General features: G+C 35.9%; 1 protein-coding gene across 2 annotated transcripts in view; it reads right to left on the reverse strand.

The window, feature by feature from the left end:
* Positions 1–2,817: 2,817 nt before the first annotated feature.
* The window catches only part of BLOC1S5 (biogenesis of lysosomal organelles complex 1 subunit 5), a 43,807-nt gene continuing 20,031 nt past the window's right edge, over positions 2,818–26,593 (reverse strand). Inside the window, exons 3-5 of one of the 2 annotated variants that reach the window (XM_059179218.1) lie at positions 25,614–25,743; positions 19,229–19,287; positions 2,818–4,343 (exon numbers count right to left, since the gene is read on the reverse strand). In XM_059179218.1, coding sequence (XP_059035201.1) covers positions 4,164–4,343; positions 19,229–19,287; positions 25,614–25,743 — 369 coding nt within the window. In that variant the 3' untranslated portion in view covers positions 2,818–4,163. The remainder of the gene's footprint in view (positions 4,344–19,228; positions 19,288–25,613; positions 25,744–26,593) is intronic. The other variant, XM_059179219.1, reaches the window with a different exon arrangement.

A 26,593-nucleotide genomic window follows, 5' to 3' on the forward strand; every position in this document is an offset into this window, starting at 1 on the left:
GAGCCACAAAAAAGGAGAAAAATACAAAATTATATATATATATAGTATTAAATACATTTATATAGTATAGTATGAAAATATATATATATTTACATATGTATATAGTACATAAATACATTTAATGTTTTAAGATAAGAAAAAGAGGAAACAATGTAGCTATGACAAATGACCAGGAATGTTTGAGAAAGAAACACACAATACTTTGGAAATGGAAATGGATTAAAAAAAAATAGTAATTAAAAACTCAACAGGTTATTTAAAAAAAGAACTGATTAGGTTATAAATAGATTAGAGATGGTGAGAACACAAGAATTAGGGAACAGAAAAACAGATTTAAAGAAACCATCTAGAATTCAACACACTGAAGAAGAGACAGAAAATATGAACCAAAGTGATACAAAGAACAAAGTGTGATGATTTCCCAAAGGAAAGAACAGAGAGAATGAGCAATATGCAATATTTAAAAGACATAATGATGTAAAATTTTCCAGAATTTACAAAAAGCACTAATTTTCAGGTTTAGGAAGCTCAATGAATGTGTACAGGATAATAAAAAGAAATTTACCAAAATAAAAAATACTGGAATTAAAACAAAACAAAAAGAAATCCACAGCTAGACACATTGTATTACAATGACTTTAATTGGGTTGGGTGAGCCTGGTGGTGGGTATTATGGAGGGCACATATTGCATGGAGCACTGGGTGTGGTGCACAAACAATGAATTTTGGAACACTGAAAATAAAAATAAAATTAAATTAAAAAAAGAAAACACCAAAGATAAAAACTGTAAGCAATGTGAGAGAAGAGACAAATTAGCTTCAAAGGAATACTGATCAGACTATGACATGATTTCAGAAGCAATAATGGAAGCAAGAAGACAAGGAAAGAATATCACTAAATACCGAGAGAAAATAACCATCGACCCATCAATCTAGAATTATAGAGTCAGCTATCTTTCAAGGATAGTAAAATGAAAAACTGTGGGTAAGTCTAAACAAACACTGACTGTATACAGTAAAATAGCTATTTTTGGAGTTAAACTGAGATAAAGTAAAATTCTAATTTTACTTGATTTAAAATTCTAATTTTAGTTGAGTTAAATTTAGTTGATTGAGGAATCAAACTTTGTTCAACAGTTTCTGGTGTTTAGGAAGACAGTAAGGATACTGACTTTAGAATTTGTTAACTATGCAGATTAAATTTTTTGGTAAGCACTAAATTTTTACCTTCTAAACTAGTAGAGGGAGAATAAACAGGAAAACAAAAAAATTAATCTATAAGAAAGCAAAAAAAAAAAAAAAGGGCAGTGAGGAAACAGAAAAGGTAGGACAAAAAGCACTAAAGATGATATAAATGAATCCAAATACATTAATAGTTTCACCAAATTTAAATGGATTAGATAGAAAAAAAACCACAGTTATAATTTTTAAATTACAAATACTAACCAGCTGATGTGTGCAGCCTATATAAAATTTTTTAAAACCCCACATAATTAAAAGTAATAAAAAATGAAATAAAAACATTTCTAGAAATAGAGGCTATGACTACAAGAATCAATTCCAAGCTTGGAAGACAAAAAATTCCAAAGTTGTATGTACCTAACAACAAAGCTTCAAAATATAGAAAACAAAAACTGACAGAATTATAGGAAGAATCAAAAAACTCACCAGAGTATGAAATTTCAAAGTATCTCAGAATCTGAGGGATTACACAGAAGAAAAACAACAGTAAAACAGAGATCATCTGAACAACACAGTAAGTTTGGTCTAGTGGATACCCAAGAACTAGAAAACAGCATGTTCAACTGCTAATGAAACACAGAAACTAAAAATATTTTAGGTCATAAGGCAAATCACAAATTTCAATATATCAATATAACAAAGTCTCTAACCACAAGCCAATTAAAGCATCAATCAACAAGGACAATTTAAAAATCTACAGGTTAAGAAATGAAAAAACATCCACAAATACGTAAGTCAAAATAGAAATCATAAATGAAAAATAGAAAATACTTAGACCTTAAAAACAAATACTTTTATAATACTTTAAAAGGGCAGAACGTTACTTCACTTGGTCATTATAAAATAATCCTGTGAGCTACACAGGACTCATTTCATTTCTGCTCAACAGCATAAATAGAAATGTTGTAAATTGTGTAATTACTAATTTTTAAATGTAAATAAAATATCTGTCAAAAGTGATTTGGAAACTGTGAAATAGAAGTGAAAGTATTAAGAGGGAAGGCAAACCAACTGTCTTTTTCACACACCATGTTGACTAGCTAACAAAGTTACAAAGAAAGAATTTACTACCTTCATGTTTACAGTTCAAAGAGCTTACCAACTCATTTGGGTTTAAGAAGTCCTTTAGATCCTTGTATGAAATATACAAACTTAGACAGTATTTATTATCATATGAGAGGAGCAGACACTATCAGAAACCTTTGCTGTACAACTGGAGCAGCCACATTAAGAGCACGTTTGCTCTCACACACACACAGTCCTGATTTCTTGGTTACGGCATCTGTTCAGATGGTGCGCTGGCAATTAATAGCATTCCAAAAACTGCCTACAGTACAAAGGGAATTTTCATTTAAGGTTCCCCTCCCTTTTCATGTGTGGGCTATTTTTGGAAGTATGGTTTTATTTTTTTCCATCCACTGAAAGAGAATTAAGAAAATTCCAACATGCCTTAGTGTCAGCAAGTGCTCTTTTTAGTCCAGGTACCAGAGAATGATTGATGAACCTGTCAAGCCTACAGTAGCGGACAGAGAAAGTTGGCCGAAGTTCAGTGTTATTGAAAGAAATCTCAAATACTTATTTCATCTCCTCTATTAACTTTAATCACATTTTCAACATGCAGCCAAGAATGAAGCTTTGACAGTAAGCCATAAATTTACACAAGCAAGCATTGTCACTTCTCTGCAGTAGCAACACTGAGATAACACGAGAAAGTTGGGTATTTTCTTTCTTGTGCCTTTCTTTACAGGAGAGCAATAAAAAATATTTGAAAGATTTATCCATACCTCGAATTCATTTGCTATAAATCTCAGAAATTATTGCATTTAATTTTGCTAGGTTTATGGCAAATAAAAAATCAACTTCGTTTCTCAATTAGGCTGTTAAATGCAGATTTTTTTAAAGATCACAGTGATGACAGACTTGGTACATGTTTCATCATAATACACCTGCTTATGAGAACAGACGTTAAACACTAAAAAAGGATTTACATTTAACATGGATCATTTGCCATGTGGGCAAACACTTCTGGTTTATTCAGAGCCAGAATCTTTATATGGTTCCAGAGGGACTCCTTGGCAGATTTTGCTGATTACTCATTACACAGTTGAAACATGGATAGACATTATTTATCTTACAAAGCTTACCCACAGCAAAACAGACACAAATATGAGGTAAATACTATGGATAAGATTATGGTTTTTGGAAAGGCTAAACGTCAAATATATTTTTGGTAAGCTTTTCCTTCTAAGTCTGTTTTAAAAGCTGAAAATATTAAGTGCTGGAAGGCCACTTCACAAGTGTGTTTTGTCATTCAGTGAAACACGTGGCATCATGCTGTCCTGTAAAACCTGCAACCCTTCCCAATGGGCGGCTCAAAGACCAATGTGGCCATCTTTGCCTCAGTAGAGAAAAGATTTTGACTCTCACCTCTCTTAAATGGGATCACTGCTCCAAAGACAGTTGTCTTTGTCCACATTACCCATGGAATAATACTGTATACATTCTTCCAATAGCCAAGGACGTTATGACAGGTAGCTATTCTATCTGCCGTCTAAGCCACAATAACTAACCCAATATGGGAATGAATTAAATTATTTTTCTAAGTCTATACCTACAGTTCTCTGAGATAATCAACTGAAAAGACACCCAATGCTGATTAACAAAAAGCAAATTTATCCCATTTTTTCCCTCCTATCCTCCCCATTCAAATAGTCATATGTAGGCACTTAAAACTGGAAAGTTGTGGCACTCTTCTTCTATTAGACACTTCATTAAGACTCCAGTGGAACTTTCTTCTGATGTAAGAGTGCCACTGAATATATTGCTAAGCTTGAAGCAGAGGCTAAATGGTTTGGTGGGCACAGTTTTTTGGGGGAAGTCAATGTTCTCTTACTAAATTGTCACTGTTGTGGTTAAAGTTCTTAAAAGGTTGAAAATTTCGCTAGGTCCTTCTCCATCTCGGCATACTGTTCTTTAAGCCTCTCCATGGCTTTTCTGTGTTCTTCATCCACTTCAGCCTGTCTGCTGTGTTGTTCTTTCATGAAATCTTCCCACTGGGTTATATGCTGTTTTTCACTAGCTATTAAATGGTCATTAAGAATCTGAGAAAAAAAAATTGAAAGTCACATGACATTTTCCAGACAATTATCCTTCTATGCACAAGAGACAAACATAACTTTAACTCTGGTATTTGCCTACTACAGCAATCAGTTTGAAAGTCACAATGCTAAAATGGCACGGCAGTTTTAATGTCTAACAAGAACATGACAAATCAGAAACATCTAAGGCTTCTCTTACTATGAGTGAACTCAGATGGTAACCGTATTTCTGAAATTTCTAAAATGTCTAGTATCTTTAAATGACAAAATCAAATACAATCCAAGTAAATTTTCATGTCTATTTCTTTTCAAATTCCATTTAAGTGTATATAATTTTTAAATCAAATGTAAAGAATATATGCCAAAAGAAATCATTATTATGAGAAACCAAGGTGCATGACTTACATAAAATATTTTTTTGGTGCATTAAAAAAGATTTTAAATTTAAAAAAGCTTTGGGGGCACCTAGCTGGCTCAGTCAGTTAAGCATCCACCTTTGGCTCAGGTCATGATTCCAGGATCCTGGGACTGAGTTGGGCTCCCTGCGCAGCGGGGAGCCTGCTTCTCCCTCTGCCTCTGCCACTGCCCCTGTTTGTGCTCTCTCTTTGTCAAATAAACAAAAAAATCTTTTAAAGAAAATTTAAAAAAGATTTTAAATCTAAAAAAGACCTAAGATGCAAAGATTATTAATCACTGGAAAAGAACTCATGACATTTCTTCTGGTTTTGTTCCATTCCTTAAAGTAAATAAACACCAAAAGCATCTGTGCAAATAAGTTCTTGAGATGTTCCTTAATATTTCTACATGAAGATGAAAAAATTTTCTTTTGACTACCACAACAATAAAGATAAAACAATGTATAAGTGCAAAGGTGTAAGTTTAGTACAATTTTAATCATCTCTGAATACGTGCAACAAAGAAAAACTAAATACAAAAGAGAGTCAGAAAAATAATTTTATCTCCCCGCCTTAAATGTTCTACATACATGTCTTTAGAAGTCTGGATACAGACTAAGTCCTATTGAGAAAAAAAAAAAAAAGGGACAGATACAAACCATAAAAAGTTATAAAGCACCTAAAGTCATTATAAATTCCAGCACTCTAATGAAAACAGGACACCTGGCACACTCAAATACTGGTGCCCAGATGCCTGGTCACGCCAAAAGGGTAGCCGGTAGGGAAAAAAATGGGAACTGTGTTTTCATGCTGTCATCACATCCTAGCTGCTCCATTTTCTCTCTCATCTGAGATGATGATAAGCAAGATAAAAAGGTGGATAATTTGTTGTTCTCTAAGTATCTATGAAATGCATGTTTTTGCTACCTGTCCTGCTTATCTTATCTATTCCTAAAAACTACTGTTATAAAATGACATTATTTTCACTTTACACATGAAGATTAAGGACACTAAAGGTATTTCTCCACGGTCACTCAGCTATTAAGTTGTAGATTCAAACTTAGGTCTTCATGATACCCAACCTATGCCTTTTTTATCCAAAGTGTGAATTGGATCTTTCCAGAGGAAGGGTTACACAGATAGAAAGTCTCTTTTAAAGGACAAAAACAACTACTATAAGAGCTTTTTCTTGCCAATCTGATCCGGTTTCTCTGCACAGAGGCTTTTCAAGTGAAACCAGGTTGGAGTGAGTCTGAAGTTTGCCTTAAAGTCAAACATTCCCGTAAAACATGTGCTTCAGACCAGGCACTACAGTGGTGGGGAGAGGGTTAGGGAGGGGTTTGCTGGGGGCAATCAGGTTAGGAAACAGGCTAAACAAAAAGTTAGGAAACAGGCTAAACAAAATTCAGAACTTTATTTTTACTTTATTTTTTAACTTTTCAGCCTCACGGATTGTAATTCTCCAAAAGATGAATAAAACATGAAGAGTTCATTAAACTCTTTTCATGGAACTTTGGCAAAAATTATTATATTCTAGGAGAAAAGCCACAGTCAGGCTAAAGATAGAAGAAAATGCACATAGACTTTCTCAAGATGGGATCCTGCTTTTAGCTGTAAACTATTTTTTAATAAATCAGAAAATACTAAACATGCACACTCAGATATTGCTTAATAGATTTTTCTTTTCTTTTTATTCTTTTAAGGTATGTCATAATTGGCTCAGCCAACCCTGTGATTTAGACCACAAGGCAACAGCCCTAATTCAACTTCCCACCAGAGAGCACTTTTTCCAGTCCAATTCAATGGAAAAATGATTTGGGAAGCATATAAACCTAACTTCAAATTCTGGTTCACTTGCTACCAGCTGCTTGACCCTAAGCGAGCTGAAGTTTAACTTTAAAATGAGGAAAATACTTTACATTCATAAATAAATATGAAGTCCAGAGGTAATATATGTCCAGTTCCTAGCTCAATGCCTATGGAACTTAATAAAAATTAATATCACTATTATACAAATTATAAGCAAAACATCTAGAAGGAAAATCAAACCACTTTTTATCCTCCTCATTTTCTGTCCTTTCATTTTAATAATTTATTTTTTATTTTATTAATTTTAATAAATTCAAAAAAATATTCAATATTTATTTTTAAAGATTTTATTTATTTGAGAGAGAGAAAGGGAGAAATCCTGCGTGCATGCATAGGTCCATGCAGGGCAGGGGGTAGAGGGAGAGGGAGAAGCAGGTCCGGGCTGAGCAGAGGGAGCCCAATGCCGGGCTCCATCCCAGGACCCTGGGGTCATGACCTGAGCTGAAGGCAGATGCTTAACCAACTGAACCTCCCAGGCATTCTAGTTTTAGTAATCCAATTTCAGCAATGGATTCTTGTAATAAATTGAACAATACAGGCAACTCAAATAAAACTGAGTTTCCCCTTCCCATTCCTATACTCAATTTCAATCCTCCTTATCATTTGGTTCTAAGAAAGGACTTTACGATGTCATTAAATACCAGTATGTCTATTTCGTAGTTTCAGAATATCATGACTAAAATATATATATTCCAACTAGCTTCTTCGCAAAAGATAGATCACTCCTTGGCCTCACAGTTCAGGTAAAAAGAAGTTGAATGTGGCCTATGCTCTAATCTAGCTGAAAATTTAGTCTTGCTTTCTCATCAAGAACTTCTTTTTTTTTTTTTTTTTTTCATCAAGAACTGCTTGAAGTCACTTTTAGTTTTCTCTCAGACTCTCACTTTTAATAAAAGTGAGCCTGGGTGGCTCAGTGGGTTAAGCATCTGCCTTCAGCTCAGGTCCTGATCCCAGGGTCCTCTCCAGCTCCACCCAGCTCAGCGGGGAGTCTGCTTCTCCCTCTCCCTTCAACTCTCCCCCTGCTTGTGCTCTCTCTCTCTAAAATGAATGAATGAATCAATAAATGAGTAAGAAAAGTAAGTGCTACACAATCTTGCATTATTCTTACCAATCAGTAAAGAAGATTAAAGGACAGCTTCTACATTCCCGTACTGCCAATACCATACTCTTTACATAAATAAATAACATCTGCCTAGCTGGAATAACATCTACTGAAACTTAGGGGAGAACTATATGACTATATGGTAAGTCTATTTTTTTTTTTTTAAAGATTTTATTTATTTATTTGACAGAGATCACAGGCAGGCAGAGAGAGAGAGGGAGAAGCAGGCTCCCTGCTGAGCAGAGAGCCCCATGTGGGGCTCAGTCCCAGGACCCTGATATCATGACCTGAGCCGAAGGCAGAGACTTAACCCACTGAGCCACCCAGGAGCCCCTAGAGTAAGTCTTTTAATCCAACAAAAGAAAAAAAAAAGTCAAGTCCAATTACAAATACTGCAGTATTCGTGAAAAGCTTGTTTGATTCTGAATTAACTTACCTTACTTTACACACAATTCTAACCATGTTAACTGGTTTTTAAAAGTACACCATATTAAAAGTCAGAAATTAGAAAAAAAATGCTGATAAATGAGATAGGAAGAAATGACAGGCCTTATGGGGAGGGAGAACACAGATACAAAAACTTAGAACACATATAGTATTTGAGGGTATTTCCCAAAGAGAAAAACTCTCTAATTCTCTGAGGACACCCCCATATTCACCATCATGTAAAACTATTTTCAATAACTCCTAATTTCATAAAGAAATTTAGCCTATAATAATAATTTTTATGAAAATCAGAAAAGTATGAAATATATTTTTTAAAGATTTCCTCCCAAAATAAAGTGATAAAAGTGGTGTGCCTGAAGAAGATAAAAACCTCAGCTGTGAGGTCAACTTGGCTGGATGGAATGTTCCATTTTCTAAGATTCCCATAAGGTTTTATTTTATGCAATAGCAGAAAAATTCCCAATTAGCTGTATCTTACATATCACCTAGGCAAAGAGTTGAAAAGTATTCTACGACAGGAGGAAAGGCTATCCTAGGGTCTAGCTATTCAAAATGTACGGAAATGCAGTCTGGCCAGTTGTAACTTCCCTGGAATAGGACAAGGAGCTGAGCAGCTGCTTAATTGAAAGCAACACATGAGCCCCCTAACAGACTGTCACAATACTTCAACTCCGTTGAAGCCATTCTAACGCCAACGTGCGCCCCAGCTCATACATGAGGAGGTTACAGAAGCCAAGGACTTAGCCCGAAATGCCAATGCATCTGGTCACAACTACAAAAAGCTCTCAGAAATCAGGAAAAATCTTTTATAAATAACCACGCTAACTGCAGACCATCATCTCCTGGGCACATCACTTTCAGAAACAGCAATTCTGCTTTTATGTTCAAGAAACGGGGTTCTCATGAAAGACTATGGACTCTGAAAAACAATCTGAGGGGTTTGAAGGGGCGGGGGTGGGAGGTTGGGGGAACCAGGTGGTGGGTATTGGAGAGGGCACGGATTGCATGGAGCACTGGGTGTGGTGCAAAACAATGAATACTGTTATGCCGAAAAGAAATAAAAAATTAAAAAAAAATAAATAGCCAAAAAAAAAGAAAAGAAAAGAAAAAGAAATGGGGTTCTATGTGAGATTTAGTCTGAAATAAGTGTTCCTTTAATTAAAACACATTTGAAAAACAATGATCCCATTTAACTCTAGTTATGGTCAAACAGCTTCATACAAGTCTGATAGGAAGTGATAGTTCCCTACATACACACCAAATCCTTTCTCTAGCAACCTTTTCCCCGGTATTATAAATAGTTCAATGAGTACTAAAGATTATTTCCTGATGTTTGTACAAACGTATTTCTTTAATAACAACAAAATGAAGTCACATCACATAGGATAGTTTGCAGCTTTTCTTTTCAGCAGTGATATAATATGCAGCGGGCACAGCAACAGCAGGAGGGTGAGAGAGCTCTGCCCTGGGTGCAAATAATAAGACGGTGTATTGTCTGTAGAGAATTTACATCAAGGACACAAACAAATGAAAGACTGTTTTTTATCATCACCAGGCACGGACCATACTGAAAAATGTCGGTGATAAAATACTCCTAAACCAACAATCCTTCTTTCATCTAAAGCTCTACTCAATTACTGAGATTATTGTTGAATTTTAATAATGTGTTTCAAATTAACACATTTTTATTATTTATCCTTTAATAAATTGTGTCTTTTACACTGAAGTGAATTTAGAGGACTTCCAGTTACATGACCAGTCACGGACAAAGATGAAGTCGGCTATACATGTTTATTTCCAAAGTAAATACCAAGTAGTCCAGAATCATTTCAGCTTTCTTTAGACACTAAGACCCTCCAACCTCTGGGGAATTAAATATAACTGCACTTAAACAATGACAGTAGGGCAAATGCAGGTAAGATCTGAATCAGTTCAAATCCATTATTCTATACTACCATTTTTTTGTACTTAAGTTTGAGTATGTTTTTATTTAGACCTAAAATTTTTATACTATGGGGACACTGAGAGCCATCAGAACAACTGCCAAAGAATAAAGACAGTATTGCAATTTCTGGAATTCATTGTGATGTGATTTTTATGAAGCTCTTCCGGACTTATGCTTAACACTTTTCTGAACTATTTATCTTATATTTATATTATATTATATTAATTTATTATTATTTATTATTAATTTATATTAAATTATATTAATATAAATATAAACATATTTATATTAATGTCAAAGAAATTTCAAAATTATAATTAAAAACCATTTTAAATCAACTGTGAATCAAAGAGATTAATATATCTGTCTATACTATTTAATTTGAATAGTCAAATATCAAATTCAATGAGGTTATTAACTAATCTGCCTAAGAACCAAAAGCAAGCGGTAATATTATTAATTACCATAACAGACAATATATAGGTGACTTTTTTCTTTTTTCCAAAATATAATCAATGCACTTAAATTTATTACTTATTTTTTTCCTTTGGTGTTATAGTTCTTTCAAGTTTTTAATTTTTTTATTGGTGTGACTACATACATGAAGTTAAAAACAATACCATCTGCATTTTTGTTCTTGTCATTCATTATTCTTTAACATCTGGCTTATTATTAAACATAATTTTTGGGGAGAAGCGTTAAAAGAAGGTCTATTTTTGGTGTCAAATATGGTATATAATGCTGCTCCTATACAGACATATTTCCATGGACACACACTTAGAATAAGGTAGAACCAATAGTAAAAATCCAGTTTTCTACTCTTTTTGCTATATAACATTGTTTAAACCAAGTAATATATTAAATTATTAGTCTCAGAATTGGCAATGTTTTAAAAAATGACAGAAACTAACAAGTATTTCACATTCCAATTTCAAAAGTAATTAAGAGCTTCAAAAAACCGAATACACCTGAATAGGTAGAGAAAAAGTACAGGCATACACTGTTAACCACTCGGGGATTTATATGTGGGGTTCCTGCTAATTTTTAAAAAACAAAAGTGAAACTAACTTTAAAATAGTTTTTCCTCTTCTAGCAAGAGTTTAGGAGAGCATGTGGTATTAAAAATCAAGTCATTTCAGAACCAGATGAGTTTACTGGTGAATTCTACAGAATACTTAAAGAAGAATTAATACTAATCCTTCTCAAACTCTTAAAAAATTTGAAGAGGAGGGAAGACTTCCCAACTCATTCTGTGAGGTCACCAATGTCCTGAGACGAAATGCAGATAAAGACACTAAAAGAAAAATGGGGTGCCTGGGTGTTTCAGTCATTGGTCATCTGCTCTCAGCTCAGGTCATGATCCTAGGGTCCTAGGATTGAGCCCATCAGGCTCTCTGCTCGGCAGGAAGCCTGCTTCTCCCTCTCCCACTCCCCTCTGCTTATGCTCTCTTTCAGTGTGTTTCTCTCTGTCAAATAAATAAATCAATCTTTAAAAAAAAAAAAAAAAGACACTATAAGAAAAAAACAAGTGCAGATCAATATTCCTGATGAATACTGATATAAAATTCTCAATAAATTAGTGGCAAACTGAGTTCAAAAGCATATTAAAATAGTCACACACTATTTTGCTCTTGGAATGTAAGGATGGTTTAAAACACACAAAAATCAGGGGCGCCTGGGTGGCTCAGTGGGTTAAGCTGCTGCCTTCGGCTCAGGTCATGATCTCAGGGTCCTGGGATTGAGCCCCGCATCGGGCTCTCTGCTCAGCAGGGAGCCTGCTTCCTCCTCTCTCTCTGCCTGCCTCTCTGCCTACTTGTGATCTCTCTCTGTCAAAAAAAAAAAAAAAAAAAAAAACAAAACCACCACACAAAAATCAATGAAAAAATATACTACATCAACAGAATGAAGAGAAAAAACCACGTTAACCATTTCAATCTAACGCAGAAAACGTATTAGTCAAAGTTCAAGACCCTCACATGGTAAAAACACTCCATCAACTAGTCATAAAAGGAAACTATCTCAACATAATAAAGGCCAATATGTGAAAAACTCACAGGTAGCATCATATCCAATGGCAAAAAACTGAAAGCGTTCCCTCTAATATCAGGAAGGAGACAACAAAATTTTGCTTTTGCCACTTCTCCTGAACTTAGTATTAGAAGTCCTAGCCAGGGCAATTAGGAGAGAAAAAAAAGAAGACATCTATATTGGAAAAGAGGTAAAATTATCTGTGCTTACAGAGAGCATAGTCATATGCAGAAAACCCTAAGGTTCCACAAAAAAAAGAAAAAAAAAAAAAAAACCTCACTAGAATCAACAAATTCAGCAAATTTGCCAGCTACAAAATAAAAACTCAAAAATCAATTGCATTTCTATATACTAACAATGAACAATTCAAAAAGGGTATTAAGAAAATTCTATTTACAGTAGCATTGAAAAGACTATTTGGGAATGAATTTAACCAAGGAGACTTGTACAAAAGACTTGTACACTGATAACTAGAAATCATTCCTAAAGAAGAAATTAAAGACATATCAATGGAAAGTCACCTCATATTCATGGATCGGGAGACTTAATATTGTTAAGATGTCAGTACTATCCAAAGTAATCTGCAGGGTGAGTGGAATCCCTATTAAATTCCCAATTACTTTTTTACAGAAATAGAATACATCCTAAAAGTCATATGAAATCTCAAGTGACACCAAGTAGCCAAAACAATCCTGAAAAAAGAATGAAGTTGGAGGCCTCACACTGTCTTGACCATGTGGTTCTACAGTTTTGATAACTGGGGTCTTGCTAACTCTGGAAAGAGACTCTCCTTCCCAGAGCTAGCTCATTCCTAGAGATAGGACTCATGACTCCCCTATGAGTATACCTTTTATATGCAAGCCAACCAACTGAGAGTCCATACCCCAACCACCTTTACTGGGATCTCAGCCCCTGGGCCACTATCTACCTGCTCTAATCACACAAGGCCAGACAGCCCCTATCCCCTAGAGCCTTCTGAAATTGTTCAAATTATCCAATCCTAAGTCTGCTAACACTGTCTCACATATTCCTTCCTGCTGAAACCACAATAATATGAATGATAATAACCTGTCTCCCCGCCCCCCACCCCACCTCCTGACTAACCTTGGTGTATCCTCATATGGTCCTGTGTGGTACAGCATGCAACCTCCACTTGGGAACTATGAATAATAAACAGTCTTTCCCTGGCAGTCATCCCTTTATCAGTTGGTCTTACCATATCTGAATAATAATAAAACCTTCATTTTACAATATACATTTGTTGATTTCAGAACTTACCACAAAGCTCCTGTGGTCAAAACAGTGTCGTACTAGTATAATGAAAAACACACAGACGACTAGAATAGAAGTGTTCAGAAATAAACCCTTAGATAGATGGTCAAGTGATTTTTGATAAGAGTGTCAAAAATCATTCAATAGGGAAAAGGTAATCCTTTCAACAAGTGGTGCTGGAAAACTGGGTATCTACATGCAACTAAAAATGAAAATGGACCTTTACCTTGCATCATATACAAAAATTAACTCAAAATAGGTCAAAGATCTAACTGTCAAGATCTAAAACTATAAAATTCTTAGAAGACAACAGGGAGAAAGCTTCATGACATTAGATTTAGCAATGATTTCTTGGCTATCACACCAAAAGCAGAGGCAATGAAAGTAAAAAAAAAAAAAAATGAACTTCATCAAAATTAAAAGCTTCTGTGTATCAAAGGGCACTATCAACAGAGTGAAAGCCAACCCACAGAATAGGAGAAAGTATTTACACATCATATGTATGATAAGGGGTTAATATCCAACATATATTAACCAACTCCTACAACTCAATAACAACAAAAACAAAACCAAATAACCTGATTAAAAGATGGGTGAAGGGCTTCAAGAAACATTTCTACAAAAAAGACATAAAAATAGCCAATAAACAAAGGAAAAGATACTCATTAAAGTAATGATAATGATAATCATTAAAGAAATGCAAATCAAAACCACGGTAAGATACCATCTCACACCCATTAGGACTGCTGCTACCAAAGAAACAGAAAATAACAAGTGTTGACGAGGACGCAGAGAAAATGGAACACTTGTGCACTGTGGATGGGAATATAGAGAAGTATGACTACAGGAAACAGGATGGTCGTTCCTCAGAAAATTAAAAATTGAATTACCATTTCACCCAGTAGTTCCACTCTTGAGTGTATACTTAAAAGAACTGAAGGCAGGGGTTTGAACAAATAGGTGTACACTCAAGTTAATAGCAGTGTTATTCACAATAGTGGTAATGTGGGAGCAACACAAGTATCCAAAGGCAAATGAAAGGATACACAAAATATGGAATATACATATAATGGAGTCCTAGTCATTCTTAAAAAGGAATGAAATTCTGATACTGGCTATGACATAGGTGAACAAAGAAATAAGCCAGTGACAAAAAGATAAATGCTGTACTATTCCATTTAGCACAGGTACCTAGACTAGTCCAATTATAGGGACAGACAGTGGAGTGCTGGTTGCCAGGAATAAAGGAGTAGGAAAGGGGAGTTAGTGTTTAACAGGTAGAGTCTCAGTTGGGGTAGATGAAAGTTCTGGAAATGGATGGTAGTGATGGTTGTAGAGCAATGTGAATGTACTTAATGTCACAGAACTACACACTTAAAATCAGTTAAAATGGTAAATTTTATGTTATACTTATTTTACCACAACAAAAAAATTCTCACATCAGGTGTCAGAGGGTTCTTTCTAAATGGAATCAGTTACATTCTTAAATGAGTGGATAAATGTGTTTTTAAAATAAAATTAGAAAATGCCAACTTTAAAAGAGAAAAGAAGTTTATAAATGAGCTACAACTGTGTACAGAGTATTTTGCTGTAATGATTTATATTTTTCTCTACAAGGAAAAACAGTAATAGAACATTGACTTACATATATCTCATTAGAGATAAATTTAAAAAGAAGCCAACCTATGTCTAAGAACAGGTCTATAAGGGAACCGTAAAAACAAAATTTTGAAAAAACAAAATAAAAACAAAATTTTGTACATATTATAGTCTAAGTCAGTGATTCTTATCTGGGGAGGGGTGGATTTTAACCATCATTTAATTTTCTCTTGTCCCTCAAATTTTTGGTTATCACAGCACAGGTTAGGGGGAAGGAAGTGCTACTGGCATGTGGTGGGTAAAAGCCAAAGATGCTTGTAAACATCCTACCAAGCTGCCACAACAAAGAATTATCTATTCTATTATCTATTCTAAAGGTCACAGTGCAGAGGTTGAGACACCCTGGCCTACAGGGAAACTCTGAATAAGTCAACTAAGGCCTAAAAGGCCCTTTCAAACATCTGTCAGTAATACACTGTCACTAATTTAACCTAGGCCTTATACCAAAAAATGAAAAAGAATTTACTGCAGTTAGAAGTGTCGGAATGTGATGGCCATCAGAAAGGATTTTAAACAGACTACTGCATACTGATCTATTCCTTTGTACTGTCAAACTCTGTGACGAACAACGTATGTGTTATTTCCTTGCTCTCATGAAAAAAATCGTGCAGGGGTGTAACTAAAATCAAGTGAGTATATGTAGGCAAGATAAATCAGAGGATTCGTATTTATTATTATCTCTAGTCTAGTTGAATATGGCTTCAAAAGTTGTCACGTGTGCATGAACCTAAGTTTAAACTGCTGAAGGGTATTCACAGTGTGTTTTCCTTGATGGTGTATTTTTAAGTCCGTGAATTTTCTAAACTAGCTGTATTTTCATTTCACTACTTTTAATGCTAGCTTCCAAAATGCAACTTTGTACTAGAGGGTAGTTTTCAAGACATATGTTAAACAACTGGGGAATGTGCATTTATTGTTCTTCTGAATGTACTTTTAGGTATCAATTGTGGGAAGTGTAATTTGGATGAATGACGTTTATCATAATTTACTTCCCACAGAATTCCACATATTGTCTTGACATAAAAGAATTAAAGATTAATGGCAATAGTCTATTTTATTCCATTACTACTCCCATCTTTCTTTGTTCTGAGAGCCATTCAAATATACAAAATGGAGCCAACAGTATAACCAAGGACAACAATTAACATGAGACTGCAAGACCCAGCCAGAGGTCAGTTTTGCTTTGTACACATTTGCTAGATGAAAATTTAAACTCGTCTGTATCTTTTATATATATGTAATCTGAAACCTCGGCCATGTCAAAGTTTCTGCAGAAATCAGATACAGCAGTATAGAAAAAGGGTCCTTAAAGATACATATTTCAAATGTTCTGCTAACTAGACAAGCACTAAAAAAGAAACAGAGACTAAAGGTTTATTGATCTGCAGAATATGAAGAATTATTACTTTTCTTGAGCGTTGTCTGAGAAATGCATCTTTGTGTAACATTCAGCTGGTCAATTTTATTAAATTATCTTGAGAAAAGAAAATAATTGGAGTGGATTCTTACACAGGTAGCTTCGTAAATGCCATTAGCATGGCACAGTTAGTGAAACACATTTCAGTACATTCTAAAATACTAATTTTTAATGTGCATTCCACATTAAAAAACAGTTCAGTAACATTCTCCGACATATTACCTGTAAGAAATAAATGTAAGACTAACATAATCTAAGGCCTTTATTATTTCTTAAAGCCATTTTTATTCAAACCAAGGTACAGTATCTTAGTATCTTTTAATCTAAGAAATCGTGAATGCGTGGCATTCTCAAATGCTTCACCAACTTAAGAGACCACAGCGGGGCTCCTACCCAGAGTGACTGTCTGCACCTTAAACAATAATCGAGCTGGCAGGGGGAAAATGGTGCCTTCCACTTGATGCAGTACAATTGGCAAAGCTGTTTCATGCAGATTATATAATACAACTTACCTGGTATAAGGAGAAAAATCAATCTGTCAGGTAAGTGTAACTGGTATTTATTTTGCAACTGAGGAGCTTGAAGCTCAAGGATTTGTGTAAGGGGATGAGGCGAGCCAACAAAGGGAACACCGGAAGTAGAAGACTCCAGGTATTTTCTCACCTAAGCTGGTCATTTTCCTACTTATACACTGTTAATACACCAAATGTGAAAAAATTCCACGTGACAAGAGAAATTATTCCAATTAAATTTAATTTTAGGTTAGTTCTGCTCAAGAGTGGCAAGAATTGACATTTTATCACAATCGTAACTGTTCTGACAATGTCTTAGGAAGAAAGATCAATAATGTCTGAGTGCATATTCACGTGAATCTGCTTAAATCATATAATAACATGCTACACAGAACACTCTTTTTAAAAATTTTTATTTTGAATAAATAAATAAATAAAAAGAATTGCTTCTTTACGCAACAGCCAGTATAGCCAGTGTTCTATCAAATAGCTTTTCTGCTTCTCAAAACCAGAAATGGTGCTGGTGCCCTCCACCACAAATTGTTTAATATAGCATTCAAGATACTCCACAATCATCTCCGGAAATAACCATTTAGATACTCTACATAGTGGCTGTGTGAGTCCAAGGACTTCTCACGTCTTTTGTCTTTGCTTACACTGTATGCCCTCATCCTACAATAACTTTCTCCCCAGCCTCCATCAACTGAATTCCTACTCACTGATTAAGATTGGGCTCGAATGCCACCGTGTTCCTACTACATTACTCCTTCTGCCAAGATCCTACAAAGTTCTTTGTAACTTGAACACAGTTCCTACTTTATCCTACATCATATTAGTGTTAGTGGTTTGAGACTCTTCTTCTGGATTGTTAGTTCCTGAGTGTATGAACTGCCTTAAACTTAACAAACTAAAATCTTTCATCCCCAGTGGCACCCCACAGAGTAGAGAAACAAAAAATATCTGCTGTCCAGCCTGGGATGGTCCACATGAGCTCCTTGCCTGCCTTTACAGTGCTCTCTGGACACTGTACACACTACAACCTGACAGGTTTCCCAGTCCGGGCTTTGCCTTGCCATTCTGTCAGCATGCTCAGGGGCCCTGCTTCCTGACCCAGCCTGCCAGGCCCCTACTCCTCCTGGGCAGTCTTCACCTGCCTGAATGTCAAGTCCTTTCATTTCAGTAAGGTCTAACTCACCAAATTTTTGAATTTTTAAACTCTGTATTGATATTTAGAGTTAAACAGAGGCTGTGGAAACTGAAACTCTGGCAAGGTTTTTTCACTCAATTTTTATACAGTGCAGATCTGAACACAACCCATTCCATAGAAATGGAGATAGTTATACTTGTTGATACATAAAAGGCATTATATTCAAAGTGATTTAGTATTTTCAACATTTCTTAAAAAGTCTATCTTTGTTAGTTTACAACAATTAAGTTATAAAAATATAAAAATTATAAGTGAAAACAGCAAAAAAAAAAAAAACATAGGAACTTAAATTCTTGTGCTGTTTTTCCACACCTGAATGTACTTAAGATAGACTTTCAATAAGCAAAGCACTACTCAGCTAGTAATTCACATACTCATAGGACTATTCATTAAATAACTCACCCACAGGCATGAATCCTTCCTTTTCTAGAAGAAATATACATAACCTACTCATCAATGTTTCATGCTTAAAAAAAAGATTTATATTTTCGATCTGGTGGGTATTTTTTGTCCTGTGTCAAAGTCTTATTCTCTGTTCTCAATCAGACAAATACTACTTTCAGGGAAAAGATGGTAATGTTGAAAAAGAATAAAAAGAGGTCTACAATTTGAACTAGAAGAATATGGATGGTGCAATCATGTGTTCACACCTCCTCAATGTATTTTCAATGAATTAGTCATTTTTAAATCTTTTTAAATCACTGCATAAAGAAAACAAATTTGAAGGATATTTTTTTTAAAATCAAAAGCAACTGCTGGGGCACCTGGGTGGCTCAGTGGGTTAAAGCCCCTGCCTTCTGCTCAGGTCATGATCTCAGGGTCCTGGAATCGAGCCCCGCATCAGGCTCTCTGCTCCGCAGGGGTGCCTGCTTCCCCCCCCCCACCGGCCCCCGCCTCTCTGCCTGACTCTCTGCCTACTTGGGATCTCTGTGCATCAAATAAATAAATAAAATATTAAAAAAAAAAAAAGCAACTGATAACAGTATGATGACAGTAACAGTTATAGACCCCATTAGCCAAATGATCTACTTTTACCTTCTTTCGTTCCTGCTCCCTCTGTTGGAGTCTACAGACTGAGTCAGAAGCTGCTTGCACTGAAATAAAACATAGAATAGGTTTCAGTCAGCAGTCCTTATTCAAGACTTACCTGAAAAAAACAAAACAACACACACCAAAACACTTGGATTGTTTCAGATCTCATGAAGCTATACAAAAGAACTGATACTATTTTGATCGTGGTGAGGTGGCTAGAAGGGAAAAAGGAAGTTTTGCTAGTATATTAGGGACGCCGTCATTAGAACCACAATCATTCTTGAACCTTGAGGTACAAGCCAAGAGCATTTTAAGTACTAATTCCAATGACAAGTTGTCAACAGTAGCTACAGAATTCTCTAAAAAGATATAAAATGCCTGATAAATTTATCATTATAGTCTGTCTCTACAGTGTCTCTTTGATTTGTTCACCCTCTCTCCCCCCTTTACTCATACATACGAACTTCTCTCTTGCAGGCAGTACCTGATACTTACAATGCTTCCACAATTTTCTGTTCTTGCTCCTCCTCTCTTATCTGTTAATTCATCCTCACTGCCACCACCACATTCAAATTTGTTTTCACTGAGTGATTTCCCTTTCTAAGGGACCACAACGATTAGTAGTAATTATTAGACTTATTTATTAAGTACTACTATGTGCCCAGACCTATGCTAAGTACTTCCCATGTACTATTCCTCTTAAACCCACTTTCCTATTAGGAGAGGATCACTGTCCCATTTTACAGATTTCTGGCATCTGTAAAAATACTGAGGTACAAAGAGGGGTAATACAACTAGTAAGTACAGAAAGCATGATTTAAAATCAGACCCCTGGGATGCCTGGGTGGCTCAGTTAGTTAAGTGGCTGCTTTCAGCTCAGGTCATGATCCCAGCGTCCTGGGATCGAGTCCCACGTAGGGCTCCTTGCTCAGCAAGGAGCCTGCTTCTCCCTCTGCCTCTGCCTGCCTCTCTGTCTGCCTTTAAAAAATAAATAAATAAAATAAAATCAGACCCCTGCCTCTAAGGACTTGGTTCATACCCTCAACACTCTGCTCCTCTCATGATCTCATCAAGGAAACTGTCTTCATCCAACAGTTTTTCAGACCTCTTCATTTACTCGATCCACTGTGTTTCTGTCCACAAACATTTTCACTTATTTCACTGTTTCGCATTTAGGTTAATTAACAGCAAGCCATAGTCAAAACTGGAGTTGAGCACTTAGTCGCATAACTTGGCATGCCTGCTTGCTCATTGATTTGCTTGTCTAACACTGAATGAGCATTTACTACGTGCCAGGTGCTGTGACCGCTGCTGTTCCTAATGCTTTAGCACCTTAGTTCCTCATCTGTAAATTAAACCTAACAACTAATAAGAGGACTTTGGAATTGACATTAAATGAGATAATATAGTAGCTACTAGACTCACAAATAATAACTGTCATATTAATGCCACTGAGAACAATTCTTCGCACAGTGTTAAGTAGTTAAGGAGTGTTGTTACCACTATTTTTCTTCTTACTGTACTATCCCTACTGAAAATACTTTCCTTACTCTTTTCTTCTAATGAAAATATTTTACTTGTCTTTAAAGAACAGTTCAAGGTTGACAGCTTTCATAATAAGGACCTTTCAGATTAATCCTTTCCCTATATGGATTTTCTCTTATTTGAAATCCCTTTACCAGGTAGGTATGTATCTCACCACTTTATTTTGCAATTGCTTAAACAGAGGTTTGCCTAGTATTTTACAATTCTGCCTTCCTATCCTACTCAAACCTAGCCCCAAATAGCTCACAAGTTCCATAACAGGGAGGGACTGTGATTTCCCTTTCAGAAAAATGTTAGGTCCCTCCCTGTGAGAATATGGTAAAAGAGGAGGACTCTGCTTTTCAAAAGTAATGTTTTTATCAGTAACCATTTATTTTAGTTATATCAAAGACAGTATTTTAGGACTGAAAATTATGTTCCCAATCATTGTTTGTTCTAAAAGAAAAGATGAAAACAAAACAAAATGGGAGCTGATTAGATCTGCCTTCTTTCTATGGCATATTAATATTACATCATTTTTCCCAAGCAGTGGTTCTATCATTTCCTGATTGGATTTTTTTCCCCCGACTCCAAACACAACTTTTAAAAAAAATCCATTTTGTGGTCTTCGGGTGCTTCTTCATTTTCCAATCATTCTGGGTTTAATGTAAAAGAAGAGTTACAAGACCGTAACACTATTCTGTCATTTGTTATGTTCTTTAAAATTTTAACTAGAACACATCAGACAGAGGCAAACGTTTGTTCTTTATAGGGACTGTCTTTGGTCTCAGACAGAATGATCATTTTTAGAAATTTCAGTCCCTTTGAAGTAACTGATTTTTTAATTCTTTAGCCACACAATAATAAAGGCTTACTTTCTAATTTCATGAAATATGCTTTTCTAAAATACAAGAAAAACCACGTGACTATACCAAACATTCCTTCTTCATGATTAGAGGTCCCAAGGGGAAAAGGCCCATTATGCAAACCTTCCCATCACCTCCATATCACTTACTGGTTATACCTAATTCAGTAGGAAGCTGTTTCCCCTGTTGTCTCAGTGTTTTAGGAGACTGTACTGATTTTATTTTATTTTATTTTTTATTATTTTTTTTTTTTAAAGATTTTATTTATTTATTTGACAGAGAGAAATCACAAGTAGGCAGAGAGAGAGAGAGGAGGAAGCAGGCTCCCTGCTGAGCAGAGAGCCCGATGCGGGACTCGATCCCAGGACCCTGAGATCATGACCTGAGCCGAAGGCAGCGGCTTAACCCACTGAGCCACCCAGGCGCCCGACTGTACTGATTTTAAAGCATCGAGAGTTTGTAAGATAATTTTCTTTCAACCAAAAGATTTTTTGAAATTAGCACCACATACAGTAATTGTGCCACAGACAACAGTTAACAACATCCCGACTATCCTCACACAAGAGAAGCAAATACCTTCTATCAAGGTGTGTGTATGTAAACTTCAAATACATACATAAGGAAATAATTTTGGTTTGGTAGCAGAAGATGTTGGCTGAATTCTTATTCATTTCAATGAACAAAATTACTTCATGACTACAATGTGTCACTGTTTTAGGTGTCGGGGTACTGCAGAGAACAGTCTCTGAGCTCACGGAACTTATGTGTTAGTTGGGAAGACAGACAACATATAGATAAATACTGAGCACGTTAGGTCGTGGTGGATATTCCGGAGAAAAACAAAGCCCGGTAAAGAGGACAGAGAATGCCAGAGTGACGGACGACGTTATTACAGAGGAGCTAGGAGAGTCTCACTGTGGACACTTGAGCAGAGATCTATAGGAAACGAAAATGTACAAAAACCTGACAAGAGTATTCCAGAGGGAACACTGAAGTGGGAGCACATTTGCTCATACTAGGAGAAGAATAAGGAGGCCAGAGTAGCTACAATGAAGTGTGGGAAAAGAAAATAAAAGTCAGGGTGGGTCCAATCATGTAGAAATGTCCAGGCCACTCTAAGGATTTTGGCTTTTCTCTAAGCAAGGTGAGGAGATCCTGATACAGTAATGACAGGAGCCAAGTCACATTTTAAAAAGATCACTCGCGCTTTATGTGGAGAACAGATAACAGGGAAGAAAGACACGAGTTATGTGACTACTCGAACAATCTAGGTGAGAGGTCGTCATTGTGGCTTAGACCAGGGTGGTGGCAGTTAGGGACATGATGAGGGCGCTCAGGTTCTGGTCACGGTCTCAAAGTGAAGCCAAGAAAACATGTTAGTAAGATACATGTGAGGGATGAATGGGAGGGAGCATGGAGAAAGGAGAAGAGGAAGGAGATGGGGAGCAGAGGCAGTCAGTTAAGAAGAAAAGACCGGTGAAAATTCTAACTGGCAAAGTGCTATAAATAATTGGTTAGTATTTTAAACTGCTGAATTCCTAAAGATTTCTAGAGACAGACTGAAGCAAAATGAGGCAAACTTAGTCCCCCACCTAACTCACAAGATAAATAAAAAGTTAAGAAAAACAAAAGGTAAAAAATTCCATCATTTACCGAACAAGGGCGAATTGTAGTTGTATTTTGTAAACTCTGAAATATGGCAGCCAAGAACGGAGACTCCTAATCCCACTTTAATTACTTCATCCCCCAAAAGTTAGAAAAAGAAAATGAGTTGACAAAATTCTTAGAACTCTAGTATGCTTACATTTGTACAGAAACAGATTGGGGCGGGGGGAGAAACCACATAACCTGTGAGAGACAGATAAGACAGACGAAGCACCTATTCGGAAAAGAAAACCTAACACAACTTTCCACAGGTACTTTGTTATACAAAATAACAATATGAACTCATTAAAAGAGAGCAAACACAGTGCATGAAATGAAAAATGAAATCACAGTGCTAAGGAAACAAAGTGAGAACTATCACAATATAATTACAGATCTAATCAATAAATCAGAAGGAACTGAACAGTCTACGACTAAATAAACAATTGGTAGCGCTGCAAGTGTAGGACAGAAATCAAATACTGCAAACCTTGATAAAGTTAAAATTTTCAAGTTGGCTTGGGGAAGAGAGGCAGGAGGGGAAAGTGGCCTCCAACTCTCAAGGCATTAATTAATGCAGAAATAATAACAACGTAACTTTAATTTCTGAGTGTTTTTTAAATAATTTTTTTGTTTTTCTAATTTTTTTCTTCGCTCTTTAGTAACTACTCTCTTTTATAGTAAAGAAACACTTAAAATAACATAAAGGCTGCATCTTGATGACTTGAGGGTCTGCTTTTTCCCTACCTCCTAGAGCTCTCAATTACTTTTTGTGATTTTTAAGGAGCCATGGGTCAGTTTTTGTTCTAAAGCTTCTGGTCACCAAATCTGGAGACACTCTGCAAGGTGGGTGGCTACGCGGCCCAAAGCAGAAATACTTCCAAGCTGACAATTCCGTCATAGTTCTACATTCCAGTAATTCAAGACGTCCACACCTTGCTGCTCCACAGTTCCTTAGTTCTGTGCAACAGGTGGGACCACCAGCTTAAGGCCACACTTGCAGAATTCTGAGCGCACAGCTCTCCACCGTGCACAGGAAGAGGTAAATGTGGCAGTTGTGTTAAGAGGCACAAAACAAAACCTAACTCATCCCTTGGCTTGTAAAGTGCTACTTAGGTTGGAATATATTCCAGTATATTCCATATAAACTTGTTCGCATGGTTTCATAAAACTCATAGATTTTTTTACCAAGTTTAACCCAATTTATTTTTCTGTACTAAAAGTGTAGAAAAGGCAAGTTACAAGCACATCTCAAAGGCATTCATAAGTATTCTCATTAATAATAATTCAAGTTTTACTGTTAGTAGAACATCTAGAATGACTGGCAGGGTTAAGGAAATGACAGTACAAACAAACACGGGACATCTGTAGTAAAATGCAAAAGCCTACAGTCAATTTTAGATGTTCTACTACTTCACTCAAAGAAACCAAACATAATCTCGGGGTATTCACTGTCTCCAAGCTCCTAAAGGCATCAGACTACAAAAGACTAACCTGGATTTGAATACAAAGACTTGCTTTCAGTTATCAACCAAATCTCCCTGCAGCTTTCCTTCATAGATCATTATATTACTGGCTAGTTTTTTTTTTTTTCTTTCTTTCTTATTCCCCAGAAAGGTATTTTTTCAGTTACCACTATTATCTATCCCTGGACAAGCTGAATACTGTCAATATAGATCTAAGGAGAAACCTTGAGTAAAAGTAGTTATTAATAAAACTTATTTTATGTCATTACTTGGTATATTTAATAAGGATTCTTTTTTTCTTTTTTAAAGATTTTATTTATTTGACAGACAGAGATCACAAGCAGGCAGAGAGAGGAAGGGAAGGAGGCTCCCTGCTGAGCAGAGACCCACTATAACATTTTGCTCAATGAAAAATGTTATAAGATACAAACATTTATGACAGGATTTTTTTTTAAGTTAAAAAAAGATTTTTTTTAAGTCTTTTTTTTAAAGTTAAAAACTCTAGCATCCTGTTTGAAAAAGAAGCTTCATTTCATAGCCCAGCTCCTAATTATCAAACTTCTTCTTAAGGATAATTAAAAAAAAACAAAAAAGGTAAAATGTGTTCCAATAGTCTCCCATCCTAAAAGGACTGATTGTCTTGTGCACCCCAGATGCACACATCTCACTTTGGAGATCGAGGTTCTCAATGTCAACAGCAACATACATGAATCACGAGATAGTCAATGTTCTCTGTGGCAGGGCTTCCAATTTGTACGTTTTGGTTAAGAATTCTCTCTCCACCTACTATCAAAATATTGAAGGAAATACATTTTGGCACAGCATTCATTTGAAATAAAACAATATATATATTAAAAACAAAACAGAACAACAACAACGCTGGCTTACATCTCTGGAGAACGTGGTTTAAGTTGTCCTGCATGATTTCTCTACATTTGGGAAGAGTATGTTCATTTGTTTCATGGATCATATTCTTCAAATTTTCAAGAACTCGCATTTCTCGAAGACCACGTTTTTCCTATTAAAAGAAAGTAAATTACTAATACATACTGTGTCTTAAATCTCAGTAATTACTTTCTGGGATTTCCAGCCAGGTTTTGGTTATTATGCCATTACTTATTAATGAAATCTACACAACTTTCTTCCAATTATTTGGCAGTAAATGAGGTCACAACCTGGAGGCATTTTTTTTTTTATTTGAAATGCTCAAAAGTTGCAATATGAGTAATATTTTTATAGCAACATTTAAAACTGGGCAGGAGAAACACTAAATGAACAGAAAGAGGCCTAGACTGCCACATACTTCATTCCGTACAGAAAAGAAATTAGACACCCTTGATCTAATTTTAATTTTGCTGTTCTTACATCAAACACATAATAATAGCTCCCATTACTATGCTGTTTTTAAATCTCATTCCATTTTTCTCAAAAATGTGCAGTAAAGGTAACAACATGTAGATACTTCTCTATACAGAAAAGAGTTAACATTGACCATTCTCTTTAGAAAGGCCTGCTTACAAGGTTGGCCTTTGGCCAGGGTCTGGGAACTGGCCCAGTAAATAGTTCCCTGCACTAGTATAAAACTTTCAATAAATGATAAGACACATCTTTTCTTCTGGGACTCTGGAATTCTGACACATGCCAGGCACAGACTGCCTACCTGACCAATTGCCAATAAAACCCCTGGACTCCTAGACTCTGGTGAGTTTCTCCAGTAGGCATTTCACCTGTGTTGTCACAGCTCATTGCTGCGGAAATGCCGCACATCCAGTGTGACTCCACTGAAGACTCTTGGAAGCTTCTGCCTGGTTTCCTCCAAAATCTATGTCATGCACCTGTTCCCTTTGCTGATTCTGCTCTGTATCCTT

Source organism: Mustela lutreola, chromosome 6 (genome assembly GCF_030435805.1).
Source record: "Mustela lutreola isolate mMusLut2 chromosome 6, mMusLut2.pri, whole genome shotgun sequence".
Taxonomy (NCBI): domain Eukaryota; kingdom Metazoa; phylum Chordata; class Mammalia; order Carnivora; family Mustelidae; genus Mustela; species Mustela lutreola.